The 26,805-nt window shown below is 52.7% G+C and overlaps 10 protein-coding genes across 10 annotated transcripts; 4 read left to right on the top strand and 6 right to left on the bottom strand.

Moving 5' to 3' along the window:
* Positions 1-238: 238 nt before the first annotated feature.
* QC762_707520 (uncharacterized protein) lies at positions 239-4,669 on the bottom strand. The gene is given in 5 exon segments (XM_062893594.1): positions 239-457; positions 470-1,358; positions 1,414-1,694; positions 1,750-2,721; positions 2,902-4,669. The coding sequence occupies 4 exon segments, from the start codon at positions 3,091-3,093 to the stop codon at positions 833-835; spliced, it is 1,971 nt and encodes a 656-aa protein (XP_062739424.1). The 5' UTR covers positions 3,094-4,669; the 3' UTR covers positions 239-457; positions 470-832.
* On the top strand, positions 4,144-7,165 carry QC762_707510 (uncharacterized protein; the record flags this gene model as incomplete). Its single annotated transcript, XM_062893593.1, has 2 exons — positions 4,144-5,175; positions 5,371-7,165. The coding sequence occupies exons 1-2, from the start codon at positions 4,862-4,864 to the stop codon at positions 7,163-7,165; spliced, it is 2,109 nt and encodes a 702-aa protein (XP_062739423.1). The 5' UTR covers positions 4,144-4,861.
* A 480-nt stretch (positions 7,166-7,645) lies between these two features.
* On the top strand, positions 7,646-9,793 carry QC762_707500 (uncharacterized protein; the record flags this gene model as incomplete). The annotated part of the gene is made up of 3 exons (XM_062893592.1): positions 7,646-7,754; positions 7,809-8,178; positions 8,227-9,793. The coding sequence occupies 3 exons, from the start codon at positions 7,646-7,648 to the stop codon at positions 9,791-9,793; spliced, it is 2,046 nt and encodes a 681-aa protein (XP_062739422.1).
* Positions 9,794-10,787: 994 nt separating this feature from the next.
* PAP1 (polynucleotide adenylyltransferase) lies at positions 10,788-13,526 on the bottom strand. Its single transcript, XM_062893591.1, has 2 exons — positions 12,256-13,526; positions 10,788-12,202 (listed from the first exon to the last, which is right to left on the bottom strand). The coding sequence occupies exons 1-2, from the start codon at positions 13,141-13,143 to the stop codon at positions 11,105-11,107; spliced, it is 1,986 nt and encodes a 661-aa protein (XP_062739421.1). The 5' UTR covers positions 13,144-13,526; the 3' UTR covers positions 10,788-11,104.
* An 84-nt stretch (positions 13,527-13,610) lies between these two features.
* QC762_707480 (uncharacterized protein) lies at positions 13,611-15,917 on the top strand. The gene is made up of 3 exons (XM_062893590.1): positions 13,611-13,789; positions 13,909-15,482; positions 15,538-15,917. Exons 2-3 carry the CDS (start codon positions 14,345-14,347, stop codon positions 15,657-15,659), a joined length of 1,260 nt encoding a protein of 419 aa, XP_062739420.1. The 5' UTR covers positions 13,611-13,789; positions 13,909-14,344; the 3' UTR covers positions 15,660-15,917.
* QC762_707470 (uncharacterized protein) lies at positions 14,435-16,824 on the bottom strand (the record flags this gene model as incomplete). The annotated part of the gene is made up of 3 exons (XM_062893589.1): positions 14,435-14,476; positions 14,611-16,533; positions 16,590-16,824. 2 exons carry the CDS (start codon positions 16,822-16,824, stop codon positions 16,067-16,069), a joined length of 702 nt encoding a protein of 233 aa, XP_062739419.1. The 3' UTR covers positions 14,435-14,476; positions 14,611-16,066.
* A 704-nt stretch (positions 16,825-17,528) lies between these two features.
* Positions 17,529-18,301, bottom strand: QC762_707460 (uncharacterized protein; the record flags this gene model as incomplete). Its single annotated transcript, XM_062893588.1, has 2 exons — positions 17,820-18,301; positions 17,529-17,759 (listed from the first exon to the last, which is right to left on the bottom strand). Exons 1-2 carry the CDS (start codon positions 17,901-17,903, stop codon positions 17,529-17,531), a joined length of 315 nt encoding a protein of 104 aa, XP_062739418.1. The 5' UTR covers positions 17,904-18,301.
* A 348-nt stretch (positions 18,302-18,649) lies between these two features.
* On the bottom strand, positions 18,650-20,849 carry FRS2 (Phenylalanyl-tRNA synthetase, beta subunit, cytoplasmic). The gene is made up of 7 exons (XM_062893587.1): positions 20,344-20,849; positions 20,042-20,273; positions 19,850-19,931; positions 19,710-19,776; positions 19,438-19,658; positions 19,115-19,387; positions 18,650-19,062 (listed from the first exon to the last, which is right to left on the bottom strand). Exons 1-7 carry the CDS (start codon positions 20,734-20,736, stop codon positions 18,792-18,794), a joined length of 1,539 nt encoding a protein of 512 aa, XP_062739417.1. The 5' UTR covers positions 20,737-20,849; the 3' UTR covers positions 18,650-18,791.
* Positions 20,850-22,910: 2,061 nt separating this feature from the next.
* ARL1 (Arf GTPase arl1) lies at positions 22,911-24,379 on the bottom strand. The gene is made up of 4 exons (XM_062893586.1): positions 23,929-24,379; positions 23,827-23,865; positions 23,361-23,768; positions 22,911-23,293 (listed from the first exon to the last, which is right to left on the bottom strand). The coding sequence occupies exons 1-4, from the start codon at positions 24,010-24,012 to the stop codon at positions 23,273-23,275; spliced, it is 552 nt and encodes a 183-aa protein (XP_062739416.1). The 5' UTR covers positions 24,013-24,379; the 3' UTR covers positions 22,911-23,272.
* Positions 22,921-25,721, top strand: RPL39 (60S ribosomal protein L39). Its single transcript, XM_062893585.1, has 3 exons — positions 22,921-24,640; positions 24,815-24,915; positions 25,032-25,721. The coding sequence occupies exons 1-3, from the start codon at positions 24,635-24,637 to the stop codon at positions 25,078-25,080; spliced, it is 156 nt and encodes a 51-aa protein (XP_062739415.1). The 5' UTR covers positions 22,921-24,634; the 3' UTR covers positions 25,081-25,721.
* Positions 25,722-26,805: the final 1,084 nt, after the last annotated feature.

Genomic DNA, 26,805 nt, shown 5'->3' with positions numbered 1-26,805 from the left:
AAAGTCGTTGGCCGTTTTCCAATGTTCCATACATTAGGCCCGCATATAAAGTGCGTGCCTTAGTCCCAGGTACTACTATCAATCTAGGTGGCCCACTTTGATCGCCGTCCACTATAAAGAACGACAAGTACTGCGACGCAGACCTCGGGAATCTGGTACTTCTTCCTCGTGGGTATCAAGTTAAAGTGATCGATTTTGTGATGCATCACAGAGTATACCGAACCGGAAATCCTTAGCGAAGGGGTCATACTCATGGACTTTAAACTCACCCCCCTCCCCAGAGAGAGTTCCTCTGCTCATAAGATAAGCCAAAGATGAGCATAGTCTGTACATATCCAAATACAAAAAAAATCTCAATTAAATCACCAGAGTAACCTCCATGCCTGCCCTGCTCGCTCATATGTGCCCAATTTTGCCCAGCCAAAAGAACAAAAAGTGACGGATACACACAAAAAAAAAAAAAAAACACAAACAGACTTTGTCGTCCTGTCAAAAATATCCCCCCAAGCCATCCACCCCCAAATAATATGTCCCTCATCCAGAGAAAAATCCAACTTCCAAAAAAAAAAAAAAACTCCATTTTCCCCTCGCCCCCCACCCTCCCTGTCCCTTTTTGGTGTCATAAACCCCTTCTCTCCATAATTCCTCTTCCCCAAAAAGTTGTGAAACAGAACAAAGGATATCATCTCATCAACCCCCTATGAAATCCCGCTGCAGTAGTAGTAGTAGTCATCGTCGTACCTAGAAACAAAAATCCAAAAAAAGATTTTCCAAACGTTAAATCCTGCCCCCGAATTTTCCAAAATGCAAAGAAACAGAAACCAAAAAAATATCACGGCGCTTGCGTCACCTGCGTCAACATACTATTAAACTCGCTCATGATCCCCTCATCAGCCTGGATGCTGCTAATCATCTGCTCCTGCGTGAAACCAACCCAGAACGCCGGGCTGATCTGGTGCGCCTTCTTCTCCCTGTAAATCTCCTGTGCCACACCCTTCACCTGACCCCAAGCCGTGTTTGCCGCTTTCCACACTTTGCTGAGCTTGCTGAGGGCGCCAATGTTCAGTCTGATCTGCTGCCGGAGGTCTTCCTCGTCTTCGATAAAGTACAGCGCCCACTTTGACAAGTGGACGATGGAGCTGAGGGTGACGACGCAGGTGAAGAAGTGCGTGTGCTGGATGATGGGCACGGCTTGGGTGACCATCTTGCTGATCTCGCAGGCGGCCGTGATGGTGTGCCGGGTGTGGGCGTTGAAGTTGTCGCCCGAGGGGACTGGTCGGTGAGGGGCGCACGAGTTGACAGCTTGGACGGGGGAGGAGTCGAGCTGGGATAGGGGCTGGTGAAGCATGATGGTGCAACTGTGGAAAATGTCAGTATCTCTCACATGGCTCTTAAAGCATGGGTTTGGCATACGCATGAGTGATAAAATGCGCCTGAAACATCATCTCATCCAGCTTGCAGTTCTTGTTCAGATCATCCCTCTTGGACTCGGGCAGGTGGAGCCTCCAGTTGGTGAGCAGGGCTTCTATCCGGGAGATGGTGTCGTCTCCCGGGTACATAATCTGAGGCATCCGCATCATCCTGCCGAGATTTCTGATGGCAGCAATACGGTAGGTGAAAGACGAAAACTCTCGGTCTTCACCGGAGAAGAGCTGGTCATCAAAGTCTTCCATGTATGCTGGTGGGGGGATGCGCTATAAAGGTAAATCAGTCTCACATCACATCCTCATACGCTCGAGAAGTTCTTACCCCTGTGAGATACTGCTGCTCCTCGCACGGCAGACCAACATCGTTTTGAATATCAAAGAGCAAAAAGTTGGTGATGCGATGGACACCAGCAATCATGCCGTCACACACAAAGAGATCCCACCATGTTCGCCGCCAGCTCTCTTCCACGACGGGATTACCGTGGCCGTGCAGTGATGCAAACTGGCGCTTGTTCAGATCAATCTCAATAGCAAATCTTTCACAGTCCGCTAACAACTCCCGTGCCTTTTCTTGTTGACAACTCCCATCCAGCCCAATGATGATCAGCAACAAGGCTTGGATCAGGAAGCCATCCTTGGTAGTGGTAGGCAGATAGCACTGCCTGATGGCTTCTTCCAGATAGGTGGCCTTGGCTGGACCGGCATCCAAGAAGAGCGAGCCAATATATCTGATGGCAGCCATAACCACGTTGAGGCCAGGGGTGTTGCCCTCCTTGAGCAGCCGAAGGAAGTACTCCTTGGGCAGCACAAAGGGGTGGGCGGCATGGAAGTAGTGATAGAAGGCATCGAAGCATCTCTCGGCCAGGGTGGTCACTGGTGGCTGAACATGGGGGATCGCTGACGAGGTCGTCAGGGCCATAGTGTTGGGAGGGGCCATGGTGTTGGGGTCCAAGGGTGAGGCAAACGAGTTTCGATAGAGACCGGCGTGGTTAAGAGCAGGAGTAGGTGCGTACGAGACCGGCGACTGCTCCGGCAAGACGATGGCCGGGTTGAAGGCTGAGAGGGAGGGAGCAGGAATAGACACGGGGGTGTGCCCTAGCATCATCGGGCAGCTCTCAACAGTAGGCCCCGAGTACGGAGGCGACGACGAGGCATGGCGTTTGTTAGGATTCTGGGCAGCATTCCTCCGAGGGCCCTTGTATCCACGACGAGAAGCAACATAGATGCACTCTGTAGCGGAGCTTGTGCAACGGGAGCAAGGGGTGTTCCCATCGCACTTGAGGTGCTTGCCACGCTATTGCATCGCGGGTATTAGCACACCATCTTTTCTGAAGGGCTCACGTTACAACTCGGCGATGTTGACACCACGATCCAAGCCAACCGGTGACCTGGCCACCATCAGAGTGGTGCTGGACTGGTCCGGGGGGTACCTTGGCTTTCACGACCAAAAAGACAAAAAGTAACATTCACTTACACAGGCGAGACATGCTGCGGGGACCGAAGGAGGCGGCGCCGGGTGCTGCTGCGACGGGCGGCCATCAATGGTCGCCGAAAAGGCATTCGACGAGGAGGAGGTCGCCGTCCCCGGGCTGTCGCTAGACACCGCAGGCGAGCCGTTAGTGGAAGCGGCTGACGAGTGTGGGGCTTCCGGCGAGAAGGTCTCCATGGTCGGCAATCAGATCAGACGATTCGGGGGAAGGGGGTGAGGTCAGACAGGCTGCTGCGCGATCAGGGCGATGCGAGCAGAAACAGACAGCCAGAGGGGTCAGAATCCGAGGCAGGGCAGAATCTCACAACTTGTCGGGTTGGGTTGAGACGAATGGAGGAGCGGGCGGGCATTCACAGCAGCTTAAGGGTAATCGGTAATGGGAATAAGGAGGCGGGCCTGTGGTGATCTGGGGGCAACGCTGCTTGCTGTATGCCGCCCGCGTCTGGGAAAGCAGGGACTAGGCTTCGGGGAGTCGGGGAGCGGAACCTCGGAAGGGGTACAGCGGTTTAACGGTGCGGTGAACGTCTCTTAGCAGCGGGCCTGGTAGCTAGCAATGCCGGACGGGGGGGAGTAGTTGGTGGTAAAAATATAAATGAAGCGTGGCAGCCTCTCCTTTCCTCTCGCCCTTTTTTTTTTCCTGCAACAAATCAAGGAGTCCGAGAGCTGCTTGGTGGCGGGGGGAAAGATAACGAGAGAGGACAGGCGGTCAATGACCCAATTGAGAATTTTTTTTTTTGTTGAGTGAGTGGACTCGGCCTGTGACGACGGGGACTCGACGGGCTGCTTGTGCAGATTCGTGAAGGGTTCCAGGTTCTGTTAGGGCAAACCGGACCTTTCTTTGGGCGTCTCTCCGCGTCGAACTAATGAGGAAGCCAAGCTTCCCCTCGCCAGACCGGTTTTCGACCCTCTCTCTCCACGCGGGGCCTCGACTAGCTGCAGATGATGGGATGGGGACGGGGCTGGTTGCCGTTTTTGATGTGATGGCGTGCTCGGGTTGGGCAGCTGTTTAATAAGTGTCTCTGAACAAAGTGAGGCGGGATGCTATCCGAGAATCACAGACACTCAGTCTGTGGATAACAAAGACAGCAACCGGGACCTGGCGGGCCACTCCACGCGGGATCTCGATTCAAGGTAAAGGTACCGGCCGATATCGACATGGACAGCCAGCCAGCCGCCATTGCTTATGAAGATGGATGTCCTGAGCCTTTTGTTGGTCTCTCTCTACATGCAGATTGCGATAATGAGGAGGACTGAGTGACCTGGACCGCTGGCCCAGCTGAAACCCGAGTAGCTGTTGATGCTGATTGGTGGCGCGCTCAGCCCTTGGTGCTCGAAACAGGAGAAATGCTACGCTGGCGGCCCGGGCTGAGCGGGATGGGACCTCTCAAGGCGGTCATCCTGGAGGATTTGCTGGGGCCAGAGCGGGCGACCGTTGAAGAGTTTAAATTCCCCCACACTGCAATCCAATCTCGGATGTGCTAGGGCCAGCCTTTTCAGTGTCGTCACAGCCCCCAGGCCCGCCCACCCTCGACGACATGCATCACGATCCGGTCAGCGAGATGAGACGGCCGAATTGGCAAATCCTCACGGCCCGGGTGGGGTCTGGAGGAGCGTCGGGGCCCTCTCGGAGCACTCCCGAGTGCGAGAGAGCGCTGGAGCAAACCTCTCGAGAGGGACAAACAACCCCCCTTGCCAGCCCAGATATCACCCGCATGTCGTTGCAACGCTGGCCACGTTGCTTTCCGGGTTCTAGTGATGGATTTGTCGGGAATCTGGTCACGGTTACTCCGCAGATGGGTAAATGATACCCCGGTGAGTTGTCTCGACAGTTGAAATGCATCCTGGAGTTCAAACTGTTGCGAGAACCCTTGACTGGCAGGGCATGTAGGAGGGTTAAAGGGTTAGGGTCTGTGAGTTCTCAAGAGAGAAACTTGCCCTCTGGAAAATGGCCCCCAAAAAAAAGATTATGCACAAGGATGGAGCACTGTGGGATTCACCGTTACACGTCTCCCACTTTCCACTGCATCGGCGAGTGACCGATGAGGAAAGTCAGGCTCGCCGGCAAATGTGCTTGCATCAATCGAGCCTGATTACGTTGTGGGGACACCACCTTGTAGCGGGGAAGGAGCTATGGAATTTAAAACATCGCACACATTTTACGGATAGACGGACAAGAGTAGTTGTTGGTGAGAACCTCGGTCGCATCTCGCAAGCCCAACTCTTCTCGGCTCACCAGCCACAGCGGCACCTTTCTGCTAAGTATGGCACACCACTCCCATTATACATATGCATGGCTGATACCTTTCCCTAGCACCTGGCCCATGGTACCATGGATCCCGTATCATTAGCAGGGCTCGCCATTGGCGTGGCTTCTATTGGCCTCCAGGTCTACAGCGGATGTATTCAGGGGATCCAACTGATCATAACCGCCTTGAACTTCCCGGACGATGCCAGGTATCTCAATCTGAGGCTTCGCATGGAACAGCAACGTCTATTTGCCTGGAGTGAAGCATCTGGCTTGCTCGACCTGGACGCCAAACGAAGGGATAAAGTCCTCGAGTCCAACACCTTCGTTCTGCATCGCCAGACAGTGCTTGACTTGCTGGTCCAAGTCGAGTGTTTGTTCAAAGAGTTCAAAGAACATCAAGAGAAACGAAAATGTCTGAGGGCTGTTCCTGACCAAGATCAGGTCCTCGAGAACCCTGAAAAAGATGCGGCCGAGGCCAACTTTCCACTGCCCAAGAGACGGCGGGACTTCATCAAGAAAGCCATGCGAAGTCTGAAGGAATCGTCACATGAAGCTTCCCAGAGGTTGCAATGGGTTGCCTTTGACAAGGCCGCTTTTGAGCTTCTCCTCTGCAGGTTCTCAACATTGAATGATAACATGACTGGAATCCTCGACCAACGCATGCAGGTCGAGATTCACCATACAGTACAAGACACCAACCGTGGTGTCCTGCAGCTGCACCACAAAATTAGTGATTTGTCTCGGCTTGTCATGGCCCTCAACATCAGGCTTGAAGCCAGCTCAGCTCTCCCTACAGCACAGCTCACCGTGGCGAAGAAACAAGCGAACGCCGACGGGCTCGAACTAATATCGCAGCTTGCCAAGTTCAAAGCCTTTAACGAGTCGATCGAGTCTGCCCACAAAAGGCCATTGGACGAGGCAACGGCCAACCAACTAGAGCTCGGAAAACCGGGCGAGAAACGCCTCCTTCTCGATCGTTCCATGATCGAGCTTGACCCAGCAGCCGATGAGTCTGATCAGCCGAGATGTGAGGCTGTCCTTGTCAAAGACGGTGTCAAGAAAAAGGTCTGGGTTGAATGGAAAGAATATGACCCGCAAAGACCGGGGGATTCATCACCCCCGAAAGCCGTGATTGTCGAAAGAGTAGCCAAGCTAGCGGCCCTGCTGAACCATACACCAAAGCCAGAGGACTTTAGAACACCTCATTGCCTCGGTTATTTTGACAGAGGAAGCTCGAACGGGCAAGAGGACGAAGATGAGGACATCTTGAATATGCGCCTGGGGTTGGTCTTTGAAAGACCAGTAGACAGTGGCCTTGACCCATCTTCACCTCCGGTGTCGCTCCATGAGCTCCTCGAGACAACACGAAAGCCACCTGTCACAAAGCGGGTCAAGCTGGCTCATGCCATCAGTAAATGCCTGCTTTATCTCCATGCTGTCAACTGGCTGCACAAGGGGCTTCGAAGCCACAATATCATTTTCTTCAAAACCACCAGCGGAGACGTCGACTTTGGCAAACCTTACCTGTCAGGATTCGATTTCTCCAGGCCAGCCCGGGCGGACGAAATGACAGATATTCCCGGGCCAGGTGACGACATTGAGTACAACCTCTACAGGCACCCCAACGCACAATCAACAAACCCAGACGAACGTGAGCGTTTCAAAAAGAGTTTTGATATCTACAGTCTCGGCGTCCTCTTGGTTGAGATTGCTCACTGGGCAACCGTCGACAAAGTCCTCGGCATCAACCTCAACGTCGCCCGCGGCAGGCCATCATTTGCCCTCAAGGTCCGCGATAGCCTGCTCGCCACCGACCAAATCGCGGAGTTGGGCGCTTGCATGGGGGAGCTTTACGAAGGAGCTACCCAGAAATGTATCGCCGGGGGTGAACAACTCGGTCTATCAGAAAAGGACGACGAAACAAACGACGCAGTGGCGGCTCGCCTGTCAATGGTCCTCCACGAAAAGGTAGTCAAGAAGCTAGGTGAGATCCAGGTCTAGCCGGCCGGACACTCTCCAAAATACACAACCGAACCTTAAAATAAGCATTTGCATAACTCCACTGGACGGTTCCTGCATTTTGGTTGACGGGGCGGGTACCTTCTCTTCTATTTAGCCTATTAAATTACACCCGTTCAACGTTACGCTATACCCGCCACCTAACCGGGAGGCTGGAGTAGATTTCTCGTGGTGTACTAAGGCGAACTTTTTTCACCGCGGGGATAAAGGAAACTGGGCCCGGTGAGCCTGTGATCCGATGGAGGGAAACACGAAATCGCGGACACTTACTACACCGTACGCTCTCGGGCAGCGAGATCCGGCTGCGGGGGACCGTGACTGTGACAAAAGGTCCCCTGTCTAACTGATGCACCGAACCGTAGTAGGTGTTTGCCTAGGGGCGATATTAAACACAGAGATTCCCCAGATCTGCGTTTCCTGTGTCGAGATTTTCGTTCTTTACACAGGTGGGACCCTTTCAGTATGGTGCGTTTCTTGGGGGCAGTTGTTGCCCTGGCTGGGTTGGCTGCGGGTGAATCTCTCAAGAAGTTGAATACTGGGTTGACTATCTTGACGAACAATGATCTCCAGGGTAGGTTTCCTATCTCCCAGCGTTTGTGTTCATGTTTGACTAACACCCAAACAGGACCTGAAAGCCGCTTTGCGGACTCGACTGTGATCGTGACCGAGTCTCGTGTGGCTAACAATGAATTTGAAAAGATCTGCTCTGGACTAGGAGAGCAACCATGGTCGGGGGGCAAGAAGAAGGGCGAGAAAGGCTTGCTTCAACCGTTGTTTGACTATCTTCGCTATGAGAAGCGGGCGAGCTCATCGTCTAGGTTCTGGATCTCAGGCCGCAAAACCATCGACGTTGACAGTGATATCAGCTCGGCTAAGAGCCGTGATGAACTCGCTGGTCTTTGTACCAACAAAGCACCCTTCTCGAATGAGACATTCCAGGATACGAGCTCGAAATGGCAGGTCTCGGTAGATGTCAACAACCAGACTTTGACAGGGTATGTTTTCCGTTTCGTGAGAGGCAACATGTGCTGACCTCGAGATAGCTTTCGAGACCGTCTTTCTTTCCGCTTCCTCGGAGTCCGCTATGCGCCGCAGCCGCAAAGATTCACATACCCGACTCTGTTCCAGGGCTCAGGAGAGGCTGCCTCTGCTTTGGAGTATGGCTCCCAATGTGCCCAGGGAGGCAACACCGGTACCGAAGACTGTTTATTTCTCAACATCTGGACACCCCACCTCCCCAATCCCAACTCCGCTCCCTCCAAGAAGCAGCTCCGCCCTGTCGCCTTTTGGATCCACGGTGGTGCCTTCACAGGCGGTACAGCCAACGACCCGACCTTTGACGGGGGTAACATGGCCTCCAGAGGTGACATCGTCGTCGTAGCTATCAACTACCGCCTTCACACTCTCGGCTTCCTAGCCCTCAACGACGGCAAAACCAACGGCAACTACGGCCTCGCCGACCAAATCACAGCCCTGGACTGGGTCCGGAAAAATATCCAATCCCTCGGCGGCGACCCAGACCGCATCACCATCTTTGGCCAATCCGCCGGCGCCGCCTCGGTCAGAGCCCTGATCGCCTCCCCCAAAGCCCTCGACAAATTCTCGGGCGCCATCCTCCTCAGCAACCTCGGCGGTCTAAACTACGGAACAACCTACTCGAAATACTACACCATCCCCGAGCAAGTTTCGGTGATAGCCAACACCATCCTCAACGCAACAAACTGCACCAACGCCCCCTCTCAGGTCGACTGCCTCCGCGCCGTCCCAGCATCGACACTGACCTCCCTCACGTCAGCGAGATATTTAGTGGTAGACGGGACATACCTCACCACATCAGAACTGTCGCTTTCTCTTCCTTCTCCCAAACGCCGCCGCCCGTTAAATATATTAATGGGCATCACCCACGACGACGGCGCCCCGTTTATCAGTTTCCCCTCGTCTACCACCACCAATGCTACTGAGTACCTCCTCTCCCAAGGCTTCTCCCCCTCCCAGCTGCCCCCCTTAGCCCACCCAAACACAGGCAACGCAACACTCGACCTGTTCAACCTGACCACCCGCCTGGCCACAAACGCAATATTCCGCTGCGTAGACCAAGCCACCGCCTTTGCCGCCGTCCAAAACAACCTCTTCTCCTCTTTATATTATTACGAATTCGACCGGACATATCAAATGCCCGGCTGGCCCAAGCTAGACGTGTGCGAGCCGCCGCGGACGGAAGGGAAACCATTGGGTGATACAAGGAAACCTTACCTAAGGTGTCACTCGGGGGAGTTGTACTACGTGTTTGGGACGTTGAGGAGGCAGGGGATGAGAGAGAGAGATGGTGATGGAGGGGATAGGGCGTTTGAGCAATTTGTCTTGGACAGTTTTGCGCAGTTTGTGAAGGAGGGGAATCCGAATTTGGAGATGGGGTGGTTGAGGGCTAGGGGGGAAGGGTGGAAGGGTAGTTTGGGGCAGAGGGAGAGGGCGGGGGTGTGGGAGGCTGTGAGTAAGGGGAGGAGAAGGGGGGTGCTGAGGGGGTTGGATTGGCCTGTGTCGAGGGATGGGCTGTTTAGGGAGGTGGAGTATTGTGAGAGGTTGGGGTTGGGGCTGGGGTATTATTTGTGAGCGGTGGTGGTGTAGGTGAGGATACAACGGTGGTTTGGGTGGCTTTTGTTATGAGAGATGAGTTTAGGTTATGACATGGTGGTCGTGTTGACGACTTGATCAAATAGCAGTCGCGAGAATAAAGACCATTTTAAATGCGACTTCACCGACCAACCAGGTTTATTGAAACTATTCCCAAGGCTCCCACCATCGTGGACTTACTTACTTACACAGCCAAGTAAAAACAGAAGAAAAGGAAAGTCGAAAAGGGCAAAGGAGCTCACCAGCCAACCCTCCCGTTTCCAGGTTGAGAGGGGTGACCGGCTACGAAAAACCCCGTAGGGCTTTTACTCCGGATAGGAATTGAATCGAGAAGGCTGCTGGACCCAATCCTTCAATTGGGAGCAGCTCCAGCAGCCTTACCACTGGACCACGAGGGGCCAATATGGATAGGCTAACTGGAGCTGTTGGAAGGGGCGTGTTTGACCTACTACACAAACCATTGGTTGCTCCAAGGAAGGAGCAAAGATGTCTGTAGGTCAATTTTGGCTGTGATGAACCCGTTGACACTGACAGCAATGCCAGCGATGGTTCTTGCTCATGTGAGCCAGTCTTACCTCGTTCTTGATCAGCTCATGTGTATCTCTAACCAGCCCTGCTAAATCTCGAGCAGTGCGAGAAGCAAAGATAGGTGGTCAACCTCCTCCACACCGCCGTTAGTATTCTACTGATCTTCTCAACAATCACGGCATGCACCTTACCAGACTCAACCCCCCACGCCGCCGAACTCGAGTTTCGCCCTCCCCGTCCCAAAGACCCCATCCCACCTCCCCTCTCCGCCGGTGACCATGGGCCCCCCCCTTGAAAGTCCCCTACAGTGCCGAAGAGATCTTTGGGTATTGCTGATTGTTTGCTTGATATCACTCGTTACCAGAATCAGAAAAGCATCACTATCCTGCTAGTCATCTTGGCGTCTGAGAATCACACCTCGCATTGAAAGTTGCAAACTTCGATTAGCATTTGATTATATACATCGACATAGCATAAACTACATTCCATCACCCCATTGACCCAGAGCAACCCGAATAAATTTGGGAGGCACTTGTGCCCCAAAACCCTAACTCTATTAGTCTAGAAAGATCTAAATACTTTACACTACCCCATACCCAATAACCAACGCCGTCGCCGCCGCCGCCGCCCCAAAACCCAGCCGCTGTTGTAAATTTTTCTCGCGATTATCTTCTCAAAGGTGCCAAATCCCATAACTCAACAATGTGTTGCTTTTTTTACACTCCAAAACTTTCTGTCTCATGGTACGCTCGCACGAGACCCCTAGCTCGCGGCCGGGGTCAGAGCTGGCCCGACTGGCTTGGATTTCTTTGTCGGTTGCTGCGCCGAAGAATCATCCGGCGCTTGTCTCTTGAGCTTCTTCTTCGGGGGACGCGGCCTCACCTCGCCAGGTTCGAATACGTCGTCGGGAAGCATCGTGTTCTTGATGTGGGTGACGGCGAGAAAGTTGACGCCTTCCTTGTAGAGGTCGCTGCTGCGACACATGCTCATCCACTCCTGGACCTCGCGAGAAAGATCGAGTGACGCGGGCGTCTTGCCCAGCTGTAGCCCAATGTAGTAGTTAGTGGTAAACACTTCCAGTTCCTGTTTCTTCTCCGGGATATCGGCAAGCTTGACTTCGCCGTCGTTGCCGTCTTTCTGTTCGACTCCATCTCCATTCTTTGTGACTTCTTCCTTCTTGACCCCATCGGCGACTGGTGGTGGCGCCGGGGGTGGCATGGCTGACTCTGCGCCCGGTTCTGGCTTGATGGCAGCTCCATCTGCTGCGGTAACGGGCGGGGGTGCTGCAGTCTCGGTACCAGGCTCGGGCTTAACGACTGGGCCATCTTGCAACACACTCTCTGGCTTCAGATTCGCATTGATCAACTCTGCCTTGACTTCTGTCTTGGCTTCACCCTTGGCCTTCTCCTCCTCCTCGGGCGTGGGCTTGTACAGGTATGCCAAGCTTCCGCTGTTGACCACATCTCCAAGCTGCTCATAATTTTGGCAACGGTGCTGACGGTCGTACCCCTTGTTGAATGGGCGCGCCAGTACTATGGCGGCATGATTCTCAATCTTGTTCACAAGAACACGCACCCTCGACTCAATGAAACCTGACCACACGTTCTGGGCATCCTTGGTCCTGCTAGACGAAATGACTGTAAGGTAATACCGAAAGTCAGACGTGAAGAAGGTGTGTTTGGTGAATAGCGCCTTCCACGGTGCTCTGCCTGTCATGATTTCCTCAGTTACCTGGACTCCTTTCTCCAACTCTTGCATGATCACCACCTTGGAGGATCTGTTGATGTTGTGGGTTGCGCACATGGCTGGGTATGCTGGGGTGATGATGGGCATCCTGTGGTTTCTGTCGCTGGAGTATAGCTGTACAGATGGTGAGTCAATTGCTGTCCAAGCTTATGAGGTGTTTGGCGTACCTTGGGATTCCAAACAGGGGCCCGTGTAACAGAAATGTTGTACTCGATATCCTTGAGCAAGACAGGCAGCGGCCAGGGCCACTTCAACATGATATGAAAGAACTTGTTCACCACAACCGCACTTGTTGTTTTGGGATACAGCTGGCACACTCTGGCAACCAGCATGGCCCAGGCAACACCTCCGGGGAAACCCATAATGTTCGCATAGATGGCTTTGCGCTGCGCCCACAGCTTGATGGCCCGGAGAGCTAGTTTAAAGGTAGCAGGTTCGGGGACGAGGTTGAGGATCTCATCTGTGACTCTTGTTCCGTTGAGCGAACGCACCTCATTTTCACTCAGTCCGCGCAGCAGAGTGTTGTCGGTCAAGTTCCAACTCTTGTCCTCGGGGATCTGGGTGAGACCTTTGATGGAGCAAAAGATCAGATCGATGCTGATACCGGAAAACTCAAACTTGATGATGGGCACAAAGGCGTCGGGGACTGGAGTGAGATCAGTGATGGCGCCGGGGGGAGCCATCTCGACGAGGAGGGGAGGAAAGAGACGGAAGTACTGCTCGGTCGTGACATGCTTGGGGGCCACCACCAGGGTATCGATATCGGAACCCGGACCATAGACACCAAGACGGTAACTGCCATAAGTAAACACCCTCCCAATTGCTTCGCGCACCATGAACGAGTTTTGGGTCTCGGCCGTAGCCTTCTTGACAAACGCAGTTGTGATTTTCTCAAGCTGAGCAATAACCTTCTTCCTCGCTTCTGTCTCGGCGCGACTCTCGAAAGTGCCCTGGGCACGCAGCTCCTCATGGAGCGCCTGGTGCATTCGCTTCTCTGCCTCGGTGGGGAGAGCCGTCGAGATGGGCGGCGTGACGCCGTAGACGCGTTCAGTCATGGTGTCTATTGAAAGATGGCAATTAGGTATTTCTGGCAAGTGGTAGTTGAAAAGCGAACCGAACGGCGGCACATGTGGTAGTAAATCAAAAGTAGAAGAAACCGAACCTTAATGAAGCAGTTAATAAGACCGAGCAGGAGAAGAAAAAGTGAAAGAGGATGCAGCGACCGAACCGAGTTCAAGGCATGGTACGAAGTATGTCGTGGTCGATGCCAGGCTGGTCACCTCGACTGCGCTGAAAGGAACTGAAGATGGATGATGCTCAGAGACGTTTCCGCGCTTTTGATCACTGCGACAAGAAGCAACTCGCTCAGGGCCAGGGCCCGTCTCTCTTGGCGCGTTTCTGCGCACGGACGCGGCCCACAGGCAACGGGTGTAAGCTTACCTAATCAAGAGTTTCTTATGCCGCTGCTTCAGCGATTGACTGATCTCTTTGACGATGGAAGAGATAGAATAGAATTATGAAGATAATCTGAAGAGAATCTTGCAGTGTCTGCCACGTCCTGGAAATCTCTCATTTATGAACTGTCAACTAGGACACGAACAGCTGTGGCACTGTAAGCTGTCACCTCCGGAACTGCCTAGCCTTGGACGCCACCCTACTTCCAAGTACCCATCTCCAATACGATATCCATCAAAACACTGGGTATGTCGTTATGAAGTGTCCCTCGCCATTTCCTACAAGATTCGTATCACGAAGAACCAGAGCCAGGCTTAGAATCGCTCAAGTCTCGGCATGTGCTCACACTAGGGACAAACATGCAGGCCGCGACATGGAATTATTAAGACCTTAAGAGACGATAGATGCCGTCAATTAACTCTCTTGCAAGACATCCCGATTATTCCTGAAGTCCTATCAACTACCTGCTAGGGACATTGACTATGCTCCGGCAACTATTGACTGTCTTTCAGTAGCTCTATGATGGGTACCAGTCTACATATCAGTTTTCATGATATGGCCTACCAAGAGCAATGCAAGCCCTAGCGTTCTGGGCATTCACAAGCCTCTGGGAGATCTCCAACGGCATGTGGAGTTGCATCAACCTGAAGTGCCAATCTGCCATGCGTCACAGGCCCCGCCCCCACACTGAGCTCCCGGAACGCCAGCCTTGGGGTGCAGTTCTAGATTCCCGATTCTATTTCTATATCACAGCTCAAGCAGTTTCCTGTATTGCAGTCGCACCCGCCCAACCGACCACCAATGCCACCGCCTACCCATCCCCAAATGAAGAAGACACTCCTCCTCTGTTTCATCCACGGCTTCAAGGGTAACGACCACACCTTCGGCCCCAACCAAGCCTTCCCAACCCACCTCCTCTCCCTCCTCCGGCCCCTCCTCCCCAAACTCAACCTCGAATTCCTCATCTACCCCACCTACGAAACCCGCGGCGACCTAACCGATTGCGTCAACCGCTTCCGCGACTGGCTCCTCAACAAGGTAATCGACCTCGAAGTCTCCCTGGGCACCCCCTCCCCCACCGTCGAGCCCGGCGTCCGCGTCATCCTGATCGGCCACTCCATGGGCGGCATCGTCGCCGCCGAAACAGCCATCTCCATCGCCTCCGAACAAGCAATCAACGGCTCCATCCCCAACAACGGCAACTCCCCCGACCAAGGCAACATGAAAGCCCCCCTCAACTCCCTCATGTTCCCCTACATCCAGGCCGTCCTCGCCTTCGACACCCCTTATCTCGGCATCTCCCCCGGCGTCGTCGCCCACGGGGCAGAAACGCACTACTCCAAAGCAGCAGAAGTCATGGGTCAACTAAGCGGCCTGGCATCGATATGGGGCGGTGCTTCTTCCAACGCAGCCAAAGAAAACCACCACCAACAACGACAAGCTCCTCAAAAAGCCATCGAAGCCCCACCATCCACCCAGAAACAACAACAACAACAACAACAACAACAGCAACAACCAGACCAAAAACCACAAACCGGAGGAGGCGGCTGGGGAAAATGGGGAACCCTCGCCCTGGCAGCCGGAGCAGTAGGTGCAATAACTGCAACAGGAGCGGCAGCCTACCTCAAGCGCGATCAGATAACCCAAGGCCTCACCTGGGCCACCTCTCATCTCGAATTCGTCGGCTGCCTCGCCCGAAAAGAAGAACTTCGGAAGCGGGTGGCGTACATGATGCGCCTCGACAAGGAGCTGAACGTCGGTTTCGGGAATCTCTACACCCGGCTGGGGAAAAGTGCCGGGGCTCTCGAAAAGGTCAGCATGGTCGGCACGGTGCTGGGAGACGAGAGGACGTTTTGCGTGGTGCCGCAGAGGGATCAGGCCGGGGATTGGCGACCAGCAATTAACGACAAGGCGAGGGATGAGACGTGGGCGCACATGTGTGAGCATTCTTCCAGTTGTGAGATCGAAACGAGGGTGGCTAACAAAGACGACAGCAATGTTCGAACCAAAAGAGAATCCAGGATACGACAAACTCTCCGCTGATGCGAGAGATATGATCGCAAGCTGGGTAAACCAGGAATGGTATGAGAGCTCGACAGAGACGATACACGCATGAAGAACAACATAATAAGGGGCCAATGGCTCGGCGTAGAGGTTGGGACGGTTGCTTTGTTTTGGAAATCGGCGTTCTTCTTTGTTATGGGGTTCTCCTTCCGCCCCCCTTTCCTCCTTGCCTTTCTAGATAACCAGGTGCTCGCGGCTTCGCTTTCTATGATGCTCCTCCTCTTGTCTATAACGTCGTACTAGTACACAAGTAAGATACCACACACGTTGATCTTTTCCGCCCCGTCCCTTTCAACGCATTGGAAATGACCGCTGTTTTCCTTCAAAGTGCAAATTGATGCAATCGTAACCATGGTCGTCCAAGAAACCAATGTCGTAATGCCATAACGCAATGCCAGATCCTCCCGTCTTGTACCTCATCTTAATTCTGTTAATCCCCTAGATTCCTCAACCTCTCATTTACTGTCTCTTCTTCTGGTTCTTAACCTCCTCCCCCTTCGCCCCAGCACCAAGATACTTCCTCCTCTGCTTCAACATATGCCCATAAAGCACCACACTCCCCGGGATATAACTTAACAACACCGCCCCCAGCGCATAAGGGTACCAGCTGCTCCAAGCAAACGCCTCACTGCTCGCAGGACCCCAAAGAGCCCTGAGCGTCATGGCAACCTCGGAGCTGATCCCAATGGGGTAGAGGATCAAAAAGGCAGAATACCTCAGCCAGTGAAGAGAAGCCGGGATGCGGTCGAATTGCTTGAAGACGAAGTAGGTGTATCGAATAACCTCGGTGGTGGCCCAGGCGCAGAGCATGGAGGAGTACCAGTAGGAAGCGTTGAGCTGGGGGAAGGGGAGCGTGATGGCATACATGAGGAAGAGGCGGGAGGCGACTTGCATGAGGGTTGTGAAGACGGGGGCGGGGACGACGCCTGGGGGGTGAGTCGTCAGCGAGGCTCCCTAGAGAGTTGCGAAAGGGGGGGCTCACCAGTCAAAGCATGCAAAATCTCCATCACAGCAAACGTCTGCGTCACCCTCGCGAAATTGTCCACCACCAACGGAACGAAAAACGGATCCCCCTTGTAGTTCAACGTCACGACCACCCTCCCGAGCACCGTCAGCCAGGCCACCGCCGAGGCGGAGTTGTATAATACAAGGTATAGCTTTTTCGGCGTGAGGGCCGAGGTGGGCGGTTTTTGCGTGGGTCTTGTTGTTGTACTCATATTGTCGGTTGGAATACACAGTCGTGATACCTAGTTGGGAATGCGTGGTGTTGTGAGGAGAAAACAGAACAGAGCGAAAAATTGTTTTGGGGCGGATTCAACAAAACGGAGCTGGTGAGCTGGACCGCGCCCTGCGCGATTCAGTGTGTGAGGTGACAGGGTCTCAAGGGAAGTTTGTCACTGTGGAGAAAGTGCGGGTCGCTCCGGTGGTGGGTTGGTTGGGGTGGTGCTTGGCGAATTGGGATTGAGGACGGCTAGGACGGAGTCGGGTTAGGGGACCAGATTGTCGGAATAACTGGAAGGGACGGACGGGTGAAGATGATGATGATGATGATGATGATGATGATGATGATGATGATGATGATGATGAAGGGCTTTTTGAAAAAATCTGGGGGTTTGAAAGTCATGGTCAATAGGGGGTAGGGGCATAAACTACGGCAACGCCGGGGCAGTGAAATGTCCAAAGATTTGGGGTGATAACAGACAGAAGTGGTAACCAACACCCCCGCAATTGTTCAGTATAAATGCGCCAGCACAACTGTAAATACCCTCATTCATTCTCGTACAACAGGTAATCAAACATAAAAAGCAGAGTAGGTATCTTCAATCCAAATTCCCAAATCCTCCCCAGTCCAAATCTAAACGCCATATCCCAATGCCCATATCCATCATGCCTTGTCGTCACCACCCTCCCTTCAAGTTCGTCACTTCTTCACAGCCCTCCACAAATCCCCCAACGACCGTCCCCCAAACAGAAACTCATCCGAGTGCCTCCCACAATAACTATTCGCATTCACCTTCCTCGGGCTCTTGACACTCTTGACCGAATCAGGCGGCGAGCTCCCATACGCCGTCCTACTCCGTGGAAACAGCGGGGCAGTAGCCGACGCAGGAGACGTAGGCGATGTCGCTTCACCATTGCAGTTAAAATAGTCCTTTTTCCTGTCGTCAGTCTTGTTCATTCGGCCTCTCCAACCACTACCAGGCAAACATACCGTTGATCTGGACGATGAAGAACCCCCAATATCAAGCGGACCCGGGCGGGAGCCTTGTCCCGAAGGAGAAGACGAAGACGTCATGTCGCAAACAATTGGACAAAAGATTATCTGATCGGTGGTTACAGTTTGCACTGCCACCGCCTAGTTCCAGTGTGTCGGGTAGGTAGGGTAACGGGAATATATAAGCACTTTCCCCCAGATGGTGTGTATGTGTAAGCCTGATGTAGGACCTGAGGAAGAAGGAAGGGAAAACGAAAAACCACTTGAGGAAAGTAGAACAAAAGTCCTTCCAGGCAAGGCTCCGACAACTCTTTTATTACTCACTCACCCAGCATTCCATTCTCGATACGAACCCCCAAGCAACTTAACAGTCATGTCATCCTCCCACACTTGTGACCACTCCCCCAATTTGTCGCCTTATCAGGCATGGATGGTCCTCGCCTCGGTCCTCAGGCTTCCTCGGCGTGTCCTAAAAAACGTAACTCTACAATGGTTACACTTCCGTCTTAGCCGTCCAACGCCGCCGCGAGCTGAGGACGGCCCGAGTTGTTAGTCAAAAGAACCTTACATGCTGTTAATCCCTAACATAACCGGTATCTGTTTCATTCAATGTGGGGTAATCTTCCCCCGTAGGGCTGGTCCCATGATTAGTTAGTATACGACTCTTTTGATTCTATTCGTCATCCTCCTAGACGCCATGCATACAAGAATTGCGGACCATATCATTCAGTGGTTCGGCGGTCCGCAACATGAGCAAGCACGGCAAGGCAACCGTCTTGGCTAACTCTACACAGATTCACCGCAATGCCACTTCTGGCCAAGTCGGCATAGATAATGCCGCTGCCTGGACTGCGGTGGCATTGTAACACAACATTTCTTTCGGCACCACATTCATCTGTGGACTGTTTTTGGACGTGATTGTTTGCAGGTTTTGATCTTTTGATTTTCCCCCGTCTATCGTAGATTCACCTATTTGTCGAAACGAACGGCCGGGTTCTTTTGCACGAAGCTCAGGTCGACTTGGTGGCCGAGGAGCTCGCGAATGTTGGAGATACCATACTTGATCATAGTTGGTCTCTCCAGACTCAGACCGAAACCGAACACCCTCAAGTCCCTGGGCAGACCCATCGCCTCCAACATCTCAGGCCTGAAAATACCAGAGTTACCGATTTCGATGAGCTTGTTGAGGCCCTTGTGGTGGGAGAAGATTTCCATCGATGGCTCAGTGTACGGGTTGTAACTGTGAAACATCAGCATCTGCTCTTGAACCAGGGTAGAGCAGAACAACTTACGCAGGCTTGTAACGCAAATCTGTGACACCCATGGCGCCGAAGAACATATCCATGAACTCCATCAGGCCACCGAGGGTCAGGCCATAATCAGCAATGACGCCCTCTACTTGGTGGAACTCGCAAAGATGTGTGGCATCGACTGTCTCGTTCCTGAAGACTCTGTCGATAGAGAAGTACCGCGCTGGTGGCACACGCCCATTCTCGTCTTTCTGTTGCGCGAGCTTGTGCAGCATGGCAGCAGAAACGGAAGTGGTGTGTGTCCGTAGAACAAGTCTGCACTGAATTAATTCATATTGCTGCAAATTGTGGCAGGAACAACATACCTTAGCGACTCATCCTCAGCCCAGGGATATCTGTAACCGATCGAGTCATACTTGCCGTCCTGGTGGACTTGTTGTACGTTCTTGAAATACTCCTCATAGTCCGCCTTGTCATCTGGACCAGTGGCAGTAGGTCTGCCGGCCTTTGGTGGGTCTGAGACGTAGAAAGTATCTTGGAGATCACGAGCAGGATGCTGCTGAGGGACGAAGAGTGTGTCGAAGTTCTGTGATCATGTTAGCCACGCAGAGTTTGACCACGTCATGATCCAACATACCCAGAAGCCAGACTCGACGAACTGGTTGGTAGGCATTTCTGTGAAGCCCATCTCGAAGAAGATTTGACTGTGCAAGAGGTCAGTATAACCAGCCCAGGGTTAGGGGTCGAAACGGGGGGCTTGGCAGAGATTCAACTAACCGGAACTCAGAGCGGACCTTGTTCAGGGGGTGAAGGGCACCAGCATGTTGATCAGCACCCAGTGCCTTGAAGTTGTATGGCTCTGCCAGAGTGTCAGCCTTATTGTCCTTATTGTCCTTCTCGTGCCGGCCTCGGACAGCAAGCAGTATTGGCTCCTGCCCAAGCCATGCGCACAGCTCTGCCAGCACTCACTGAAAGTAGCCTCCTTCCACGCGCCAGATGCCAGCATCTCGGCGGTAAGATCTGTCTCCTCCTTGACCATCTCGAGGGCGAACTTCTCGGCCTTGTGTATCGTGAAGGAAATGACCTTCTGGAGCTTAAGAAGCTTGCGCTTCTTCAGGTCGGCAATAATCTTGGCATCGTGTGTCTTTGTCTCCTTGATCACCCTGAGTTGATCCCTCGTAACATCGTTGATCGAGTCGACCTATACCAACTGCAGTCAGCATCTGTATGCTTGTCGTTGTCAACGACCAGACTCGGCGCAAACCACATACCAACGCAACCAACTTGCTACCATCCTTCTTGATCCACTTCTCCTTGAAAGCCTTGCCCTGACCAAGCTTGGTCACTGTCTTGTCGCCGATCTCCTTTTCCAAATCCTGAATCGACAAGCCTTCCAACGCCTTGTGCACCGCATCGAAGACACGGGCCTCGTGACTGCCGTGGCTGACGATAATCTCAGCCTCTGGTTCCAAGAAGGCCTCTTCGCGCTCGATTTGTTCGTATTTGACCATAGACCGGGAAGCGAGACGGTCGAGGGCGGCTTTGATGGACTCGAAGGGGATCTGGGGGAAAGCCTCGGTCGAGTTGATGGGGTCCTTCTGGGAAAGAGCCTGGAGGATCTCTGTGGTGAGATCCCCCGGTGAGGCGCTGCTTGTTTGAGCCATATTGCTGTTCTGGTGTGCAATTGGGAGTTTTGTTGGCGTAGGTGGTGGACGACGGGAATATCTTCAACTACAGCAATGCCACCCACACCAAGAAAGTTGATTTGACTCACAACCCCAGTCAGTCATGGCGGGGCAGCGATCGTTCAGACCCAAGACCCACATGCATGTAGCAGAGGAGAGCGCGGGGCTGATTTCAGCTGGATAGATCGATATCCGCTATCGGAGGTGTGCTTATCAGCTTATCGGGGATACTTCAACAACACCAGCACTTCTTTCCTATTTGGGCTTCAGATTTGGCTGGAGACATTGTACATTTTGCGACTTTCTCAGCAAAGGGAGTAACCTGTTCTTATTCCTCTATATAATACTACAGAATAGCTTCTTCCGGTCAATGGTTTCATGACCAAGTCAAAGGAGAAGTGTTACCTACTCCCATTCATTTTGCCCTCACTCCAACAACGGGAATATACCGCACCATCAGCCTCATCTCTATTCATGCGCCGCACACTCAAAACAACTATAGGTCCCAAGCCATGGAGTTTAAAACAAGGAGGAGCTAGGAACAACACATGTTCTCTCTGGACACAATGAGCCCCCACATGACAAGACAGTAGGCTTGCATACTTAGTCCATCCCAAAATGAAACAGACCATTTAGACCTCTCCCGTAACTCCTAGCTACATAAATGCGTGCATTGAACTGTTCCTGTGTTTTTCGCTTTGGCTTTCCGTGATGAACACACAAGATGGTACCATACTCTCTGTTCACTTTGCTCCAAAGAAGACAACACTAACCATATTTTTGCAGGGTGAGTATACTAACACTGTCAGTTTCTATCCTGTGCCGCTTATAGCAGAGAATTCCCACACTCTCTGCAGCCGCTCCAGCAGCACCGTGAGCAGCGAATCTGGGCTGCCCCCTTGCCGGCGCCCCTTTCACGGGACACGCTGGTGAGCCTCATCTCGACAGATATATCTTTCATTCTGGCATGGATACGTTTCCTCTTTCATACTTGCCCCCTCTCAAGTCATTCTACACCCATCTCATACCAAACCGGCCCCCACAACCATCGACAGAAAATCATGTCTTCCACCAATCCCACCACTCCTGGCCTTGCCAGTGAGAGAAAGCCCAGCAACTCCCGCCACCTCACAGTCCCTCCAGAACCCTCCACCTCCCCCCATCCCGTCCGTCTAGCCAACCCAATCATCAACCCCAGCGTATCCTATGCCCCTAATACCGCTACCGGGTTCATCATAAGCCCTAGTCGGACCCCCTCCAGCGTGAAGAATGTTACCTCAACCTCTGGTGTTCATAATGTCACTTCCCGGCAGCCTGTAGGTCTTCCCTTCCTCTGTCCAACCCCAAACTAACACCCCAACCTCAGCGCCCCATCGAACCAATGGTCCTCACCGTTCCGGGTTACATTGAGCCCCGAAGAGAGCAGAGCTGCTGCGACAAATGCTGCGAAACTTACTAGTATGGTCCCACTTTACTGAGAGAATAGACATATCTGTAAACAAAACGGCTGACAAAACAAAACAGTGACATCTTCGACTTCTGCTGTGTCCTAGGGCCCCCGCTGCCGAAGATCCAAGGTTGATACCTAGGCATTAGCTCATCGATCATCATATCATTCTCCATACCGATGGCATCAACCCCCCGAGGGTGGAATCATGTGAAATGAGGTTTTCCGTCATCCGGCAGCCCATACCACTGTCCAGAGTCGATATACTCAACGCCTACCCCAACAACAGCCAGTCCTAGACACAAATTCGACCCACAAAAGCTGCAGACTTACAAATCAACCAGCCCACGAAAGAGGCCAATTAAGGTGTGTTTATGACCATCTATCAGAAATCAGGAGGCATATTTACCAGGGGGGGAGGGGATGTGGAAACATGGGCCGTCCAGGAGAAAGTTAGGACACGCCCTTCTTACTTGAATATAGACAACAATGATTTGGCTTACCGTGAGTGTCTCGAGAGGAAAGGGTCCGAATGCTATAGACGCAATACCACCGGGTTTAGCCAATGTGCATGTATGTTGAAGAAGCAACCCACAGACCTTAAGGACCCCTGGATAAACGTCCCACGCCAACCATGGACAGCCAACTCGAGAAATTTGCGGTTGATCAAGACCTTCACTTCGCGAACCAACACATGACTGTGATGTCAACCCGAGAATATTAAACCCCACCACAGGGTTGTATGTTATTAAATGGTGTAAGTTCCTGTATACGTGCCAAAACCCCTCCCACCGCCCACGCCGCCCCTGTCTTATGCAGCCCTGCGCCTATCGCATAGTATGTCATCCATCCACACGGGCCCTCGTGGGCAAAACGTGCCATCGTCCGCCCCCCCCAAGAAAACTCCCGAGTCGCCGCTCTCCGCCGTACGTGTGTGTGTGTGCGCGCGTGGTTGTAAATACCCAAGTCTGCTTTCGACAAATTCGTAAATCGCGGGCATGCTCATGTGTTTGTTGTACAAAAGCCCCCCCCTTTCTCATATCTGCTGTGCGCCAAACAACCAGCACTCTAATCCTGTGCTACAGTTTGCTGTGGTTCTTGTCAGCATGCCGGTGTATGTGATGTCAAACAGGGATCACCATGTCTCAAAACTTACCGACAGCCAGTTCATTCCCTCTTCCACACCAGAGCCATCAACGGCACTGCAAGGGACGATGCTCCAGTTTCTGTCCCTCAGCTCGCCAAGCCTGAGCGCCTGAGAGATGTCCGCCGCACCCTTCGCACCCGGTTGATCCTGCTTGTTGGCAAATACCAACAGCGCGGCATCCTTTAGCTCATCCTCGTTCAGCATGGCCGCCAACTCATCCGCCGCTGTCTGCAACCGCTCGATATCGGTCGAGTCCACCACGAAGATGACCGCCGCCGTGTTGGCATAGTAGCATCTCCAGTATGGCCTGATGCTAGTCTGTCCACCAAGATCCCACACGTTGAAGTTGAGGTTGTTGTATGTGACGGACTCGACGTTGAACCCGATCGTTGGTATCGTTGTTACTACCTCGCCGATCTGCAAGTCTTTGTTAGACTTAAAACTCCTCCTGTGTCAAGAATGGAGAAAAGCGCACCTTGAGTCTGTAGAGAAGTGTGGTTTTGCCGGCGTTGTCCTGGAAGCGCGGCCGTCAGTATCGCGTGCGCATAGAAACGGATCAGGGATCGGGAAGGCGAACCAGTCCGAGAATCAGAATCCGGATTTCCTTCTTTGACGAAAAGAAGCTGGACAAGGAACCGAGCCATGACATGGTTTGCCCCATCTTCGCCCTGCTGTCGCCCGGAAGTTCCGGCGCGTGGTTTGTGGTTGGGTATGGGGTTCGTCGAAGTTTGACAGGCGAATGTATCGCGGACCGAATCCACCGACAAGGGAGATCCGGAGCGGATGACGATGCGAAATCTGGCCCGAGAGGGGATGACGGCGCCTGGTGTGTGGGAGAGGATTTCGGGAACTGGAATGACCGGATCGCTTGAGTATGGAATTCCCAGTTGCCCCCTATCTCAGAGTAAAGGTGTCAAGAAATTTCGGTCTCGCAGGTTCATGCAACTTTGGTCCCGTTCATGAAAGAGGCCGCTTCTGGTCGGGCTATCTGTATGGCTCCCCCTGTCAAGTGAATCGCGGGTGCACGGTCACTGCCCTGCTTGATTGGCAGACAAAGCCGACAGGGTCAAAAAGCTTGAAACCCCGGTAAGGTTTTCAAGCCATACTTGACCGCTCCTACGAGCCACTTTTCTGCCGGCACGTGATGGAGTCACCAGCCACACCAACCGGCCCTAGCTTGTGCGCATTTTCTAAAGCCCACACCAAATATTCGGATTCCAACCCACCTTGACGAAGCATCGCGAAATTGACACCACTCGGTTATCACGACAACCACCGTCAAAATGCCGGTATGTAACGACTGTCCAAGCTGAATTTCTCGTCGATTCCGATTTTCCCGACCCCAATTTCGGCCTCCCTCGCGTCAGTCATGCAGAAATCTCAGAGGTCGAAATTGGAGAGGGGCACTCGACGGCAGCGAGTATCGTGACGCAGCCAGATGCTGACCTCGATGTTCTCAACAGAGCCACAAGACTTTCCGGACCAAGCAGAAGCTTGCTAAGGCCCAGAAGCAGAACCGTCCCATTCCCCAATGGATTCGCCTCCGCACTGGTAACACCATCAGGTACGACCCCCGACCGACGAACATGGCCATCCTTTCTTCTCTTGAACGACCAGAGGAGAAGGATCGGCTTGATCACGAACCGACCGAACCTCTTTTTGCTGACCCGTCAACCACAGATACAACGCCAAGCGGAGACATTGGCGCAAGACCCGCCTCGGCCTCTAAATGCACTTTTTCTCAACCTCGCCTCTGCTCCTCATTCGACCCTCAAGATACATCCACAAGCAAGACTCGGTTCACCAGCCCTTTTTTTGCCTGCTCGCTTCTCCCCTCCCGCGAACAGTTCAACCAAGACCAGACGAAACGAGGACCCGATGTTTTCTCTAACTCTTTCGGCTGCAATGCATATGCCATTTGGGCGTCCGTTGCATGAGTAACGGCACTACTGTCAACAATTCCGACCAAATGCGCCATGCTTGATTTTTTGTCTTGGTGTGGACCAGGAATTTCAAACATATCAATGAACGAATCGAAGTGGGAACGGACTGAGGCATCATAGGCGAAGGGGAAAGGAAAAAGGGTTATGGTGCATTTAGTTCTGGCATGCGGGCAAGCAAAAACGGCAGGCAGGTTCTCATTGGGCGTATTAATTTGCGGCTTTGGTATCTAAATGAAAGGGTCTCGGGTTTTTTCTCTCCTGCCGAACTTTGAGATTTTTCAAACGGAGTATTTGTCTGCCATTGGTATTCTTTCTAGGGTCACCATTGGGGAGAACTGGACTGATGAGTGCAAGAGAGAAAACGGCGACATGATTGCTTGATGATGAGGCTTGGCCGTGGTATCGTGTATGTGATGGTTGTCGACGTAGTGCCCAACAGGGCTCCGTTTGTTCATGACATTCCGGCATTCTTTGAGGAGTGAAGTCATTGTCCACGCTGCAAGCTTTCAATCTTCAACGACCTCCATACCTACTACTAACCGTCTCATCAATGTAAGCTCTTACGGACGCCTAGGACAAGATAACTTCTGGCATTGAAGCTACGTAATCCAGACCGTTCCGAGATCCAGAGTAGGCCTTTCATCTTCTGTTTATTAACTGGAGTGAATGGGCGTGAGCTAGGGAGATATCTTGCAGGGAGTTTTTCCTTCCATTCATGGGCTTTTGCTTCCTTCACGATACCTCCCCCCAGTCCCCGTAGATGTATTTTGCAGTGAACTGAATGTATAAGCGAGCACCTAGGTACCTAGAAAGATATTATTAACATTGAAGTCATCATTTACCCTTCAAGATATCCAACCACACGCAGGGCAAGGCTAATCTCATTTATCCTCACGACTACAAGCGAATTGATCGCCTGTTGGATTTGGACATGATCAACCTATTGAATTTGGACATTGGGATTTCTTGATATCGCCTTGTTTTGCCTTCAATAAAGCAACACCTGGCTGCAACAGGCAAACGTAATAGGTATCTAGGTGGAGCGAAAGTGAGTGAGGTTGATAGCGCAAGCTGGCAGATGACGCACTCACCGATCGCGTCACCCTCAACAAGCGCCTCCTCTCAAACTTTTTCATCGCCCTCGTTGCCAAATCTGGCGCCACCGTCAAGCCAGGCGACCACAGTTTACGGCAAATGCTCGTCACAAGGGGTTTATTAGATGGCGCGACTGCTGCTCTGGCTTTGAGCCTCCAGCCATTGTCTTAACTTAGGGGCCCAGAAGGCGCCAAAGGTTCCGTGTCCGGACAGACAATGGAGCCACACACAATGAATGCCACATGGAGAACAGCGAGGGCGTTGTCCCTTAAGGAAAAAAGTCAAACGCCACGGCTCACAAAGTCTGTTCACTGCATTTGGTTACCAAAAAAAGAGCATCTACCACAAGTGTTGGGTATGATATCCGAGAGCATCATGTATTCATCAGCCACTATTCTCTCCCCATTGCCCCATCC

This window comes from Podospora pseudocomata, chromosome 7 (genome assembly GCF_035222375.1).
Source record: "Podospora pseudocomata strain CBS 415.72m chromosome 7, whole genome shotgun sequence".
NCBI lineage: Eukaryota > Fungi > Ascomycota > Sordariomycetes > Sordariales > Podosporaceae > Podospora > Podospora pseudocomata.
Note: the sequence above shows the minus strand (reverse complement) of the source record. Positions and strands in the feature narration are given on the sequence as shown.

Bases quoted from the DNA above. Each gene is read 5' to 3' on its own strand.
- QC762_707520 (XM_062893594.1), bottom strand. From the start codon at position 3,093: ATGGAGACCTTCTCGCCGGAAGCCCCACACTCGTCAGCCGCTTCCACT. The intron at 2,722-2,901 runs GTAAGTGAATGT...GCGATGCAATAG, and splicing joins CCGCAGCATGTCTCGCCTGT to CGTGGCAAGCACCTCAAGTG. The intron at 1,695-1,749 runs GTAAGAACTTCT...TTACCTTTATAG, and splicing joins AGCAGCAGTATCTCACAGGG to CGCATCCCCCCACCAGCATA.
- PAP1 (XM_062893591.1), bottom strand. From the start codon at position 13,143: ATGACTGAACGCGTCTACGGCGTCACGCCGCCCATCTCGACGGCTCTC. The intron at 12,203-12,255 runs GTACGCCAAACA...CCATCTGTACAG, and splicing joins CCCCTGTTTGGAATCCCAAG to CTATACTCCAGCGACAGAAA.
- QC762_707480 (XM_062893590.1), top strand. From the start codon at position 14,345: ATGCCACCGCCTACCCATCCCCAAATGAAGAAGACACTCCTCCTCTGT. The intron at 15,483-15,537 runs GTGAGCATTCTT...CAAAGACGACAG, and splicing joins TGAGACGTGGGCGCACATGT to CAATGTTCGAACCAAAAGAG.
- FRS2 (XM_062893587.1), bottom strand. From the start codon at position 20,736: ATGGCTCAAACAAGCAGCGCCTCACCGGGGGATCTCACCACAGAGATC. The intron at 20,274-20,343 runs GTATGTGGTTTG...CAGTTGGTATAG, and splicing joins GTAGCAAGTTGGTTGCGTTG to GTCGACTCGATCAACGATGT. The intron at 19,063-19,114 runs GTAAGTTGTTCT...GATGTTTCACAG, and splicing joins GATTTGCGTTACAAGCCTGC to TTACAACCCGTACACTGAGC.
- ARL1 (XM_062893586.1), bottom strand. From the start codon at position 24,012: ATGGGGCAAACCATGTCATGGCTCGGTTCCTTGTCCAGCTTCTTTTCG. The intron at 23,866-23,928 runs GTTCGCCTTCCC...CCGCGCTTCCAG, and splicing joins GGATTCTGATTCTCGGACTG to GACAACGCCGGCAAAACCAC. The intron at 23,294-23,360 runs GTAAGTTTTGAG...CAAGAACCACAG, and splicing joins AGGGAATGAACTGGCTGTCG to CAAACTGTAGCACAGGATTA.
- RPL39 (XM_062893585.1), top strand. The intron at 24,916-25,031 runs GTACGACCCCCG...CGTCAACCACAG, and splicing joins CGCACTGGTAACACCATCAG to ATACAACGCCAAGCGGAGAC.